This window comes from Colobus angolensis, unplaced genomic scaffold, assembly GCF_000951035.1.
Source record: "Colobus angolensis palliatus isolate OR3802 unplaced genomic scaffold, Cang.pa_1.0 Scaffold292, whole genome shotgun sequence".
Lineage (NCBI taxonomy): Eukaryota > Metazoa > Chordata > Mammalia > Primates > Cercopithecidae > Colobus > Colobus angolensis.
Genome location: NW_012116177.1, coordinates 3,649,488 through 3,651,632, shown reverse-complemented (window position 1 = coordinate 3,651,632; position 2,145 = coordinate 3,649,488). Strand labels below are relative to the sequence as shown.

At 39.1% G+C, this 2,145-nt stretch overlaps 1 protein-coding gene and 1 pseudogene across 2 annotated transcripts in view; one reads left to right on the top strand and one right to left on the bottom strand.

Moving 5' to 3' along the window:
* The window catches only part of LOC105516861, a 33,670-nt pseudogene extending 32,145 nt beyond the window's left edge, over positions 1-1,525 (bottom strand). Inside the window, exons 1-2 of the transcript XR_001002558.1 lie at positions 891-1,525; positions 295-388 (exon numbers count right to left, since the gene is read on the bottom strand). The product of XR_001002558.1 is annotated as a nucleolar protein 8-like (transcript). The remainder of the gene's footprint in view (positions 1-294; positions 389-890) is intronic.
* Positions 1,437-2,145, top strand: part of LOC105516860 (centromere protein P-like) — a 69,413-nt gene continuing 68,704 nt past the window's right edge. Inside the window, exon 1 of the mRNA XM_011949208.1 lies at positions 1,437-1,445. Coding sequence (XP_011804598.1) covers positions 1,437-1,445 — 9 coding nt within the window. The remainder of the gene's footprint in view (positions 1,446-2,145) is intronic.

Sequence of the window (2,145 nt, the reverse complement as noted above, 5' to 3'; positions counted from 1 at the left end):
GATCAGACTGAGGGGGAATGTGGCATGATATTCAGTGGGATATATGTAACAGGCAGTTTCTATGAAAGTTTGGTCCCTTGTCCAAAATATTTGAGAATAGCAGTTTTAAGTAAACCCACCAGCAAGTGCTACCATGTCCGCTGATGCCAAATGCAATGGACCTAAACCTGCTGAGTCATACAATACTGGAATTCTCTTGATCAACTGCTGTCCCTCTAGATAACATAAAAATGGCTGTGGAGGTTTAGACTTAGAACCAAAGGTATTCCAAGTTACAGAGTGATACAAACTGGCCAATAATATAGAAAATTTATGATGATCTTACATTTTTTCAGGTCTGCTTCTGCTACACTGATGTTGATATATGCAAAGACTTTCTGTGGGTTTCCTAAAAAAAAAAAACCAAAAACCAAAACACAATTTATTTAAATTCTTATCCAGAGAGCAATGTAAAAATGGTTGTTTCTAAATTAAAAAAAAAAAATTAGTTCTTGAAAACTTATTCTTTCAAGCATAAACCTTGTTTTTTTTTATTGGCTATAAAATAAGCATGATTATCAAAATATTCCAAAAAAATAAGAAAACGTACAGTAGTCAGTTAAGGAAACATTTTGATTGTATGCTAGTGATAGTCTACTTAATGGGACACTTAATATCAGAAAATTCTAGTTCTCAAAACTAGAAGTTAGTATGTTTTTGAAATCAGATGTTTAGAATTTAGAATTTTTTCTTATTTCAGAAATGAATTCTGGTTAAGTTCTACATCACACATTATACCTCCAAAACATCACTTAAAACTTTGGGTGTTCAGAGCTAACATTTATCTTGGGGTTGTTTTATTTTCCAGTACTTAACCTGACTTATGTCTGAGTGAAGGACCATAAATTTACCTTGGTCATCTTTCCGTGTGATGATCTCCACATCTGAAACTTCTCCAAATCTGCTGAACTGATTTTGCAGGTCTGCCTCAGAAATGTTCTGGCTAAGGCCACCCACATAAAGGCGCTTCGTTTCTCTGTTCACTTTCATGGAGGCTGGTCATATACTTGGTGTGTTCTAGTGGGAAAAGTAATTTTCTGTATACAGAGAAGAAGAGTTCTTTCCCTTAGTTCTTCTAAAATCTGACAAAACAACTACTTCCTCTGAACCGTCTGTATCAAATCCGTCTCCTGGATCTGTATTTCACTTCTAATTGTATTGCTTCCAAATTTTAGTCTTGGAGGTTTAGCCCAAGCCCTACATCCACATTTTTCATGAATGTACTTTGGAACAGCAACCCTATACTCATGTAGACACAGGTCCAGAGGTTTTTTCCTCCAAATGGCCATAATATTACTCTATCCCCCTTAATGTTACGTATTCACGTTTTTAGATGTTTTTCCTTGATTCATTCATACATTCATTTACTGTCTGTAACAAAGGCTGATAGAAACAGGATGTGGCAGGTAATGCACTAAAAGATAAAAAGAGCTAGTCCACGTCTTCCTAATAGTCTTCGCCCCCAACCTACCCACCCCAGCTTTCTTCCTCCGGGAAGACCCAAAGAAGTGAATACAGAGGCTAGGAGCTCCTTATAGCCACAAAAGAATTAAACAAATGGCAAAATATTATGTCACAATAAAAGTGCTGCAAAGTGGGATTCAGTCACAAAGATCAAGTGATATAGCGAATACAGACTTGTGTTTTACCCACGTGCCTGCATTGTACAATGTAGTTTGCACGTTTCCCATTTTTCAGAAGAGCTCAGAAGAGCAGAAGAGGTTAAGTCACTTTCCCAATGCCATACCGAAAATCAGTGAATCCAGGATTATAATGCAGGTCTAACTTCAGAACTTGGAATTCTTAACACTATACTATGAAGGTTGCTGGATCACAGGAGACTCAGGAAAGCTTTTCCAGAGGTACTAGGGCCCATCATAATATCTCTCATTTCGTTTAGCACCCGGCAGGCGCTCAGCTCTCGCCCTGCCCTTCCCCAAGAGCTGAGACTCTTTCCAAACCAGACTCCCAACCAGCGTCCACCACATGGCATGTATTCTGGGCACAGCTCCGGCCTACCTCTTCCTGATAGTCTCCGCCCCCAGCCTACCCGCCGCAGCCTTCTTTCTCCGAGAATTCCCAGAGAAGTGAAGAGAGAGGCTAGGA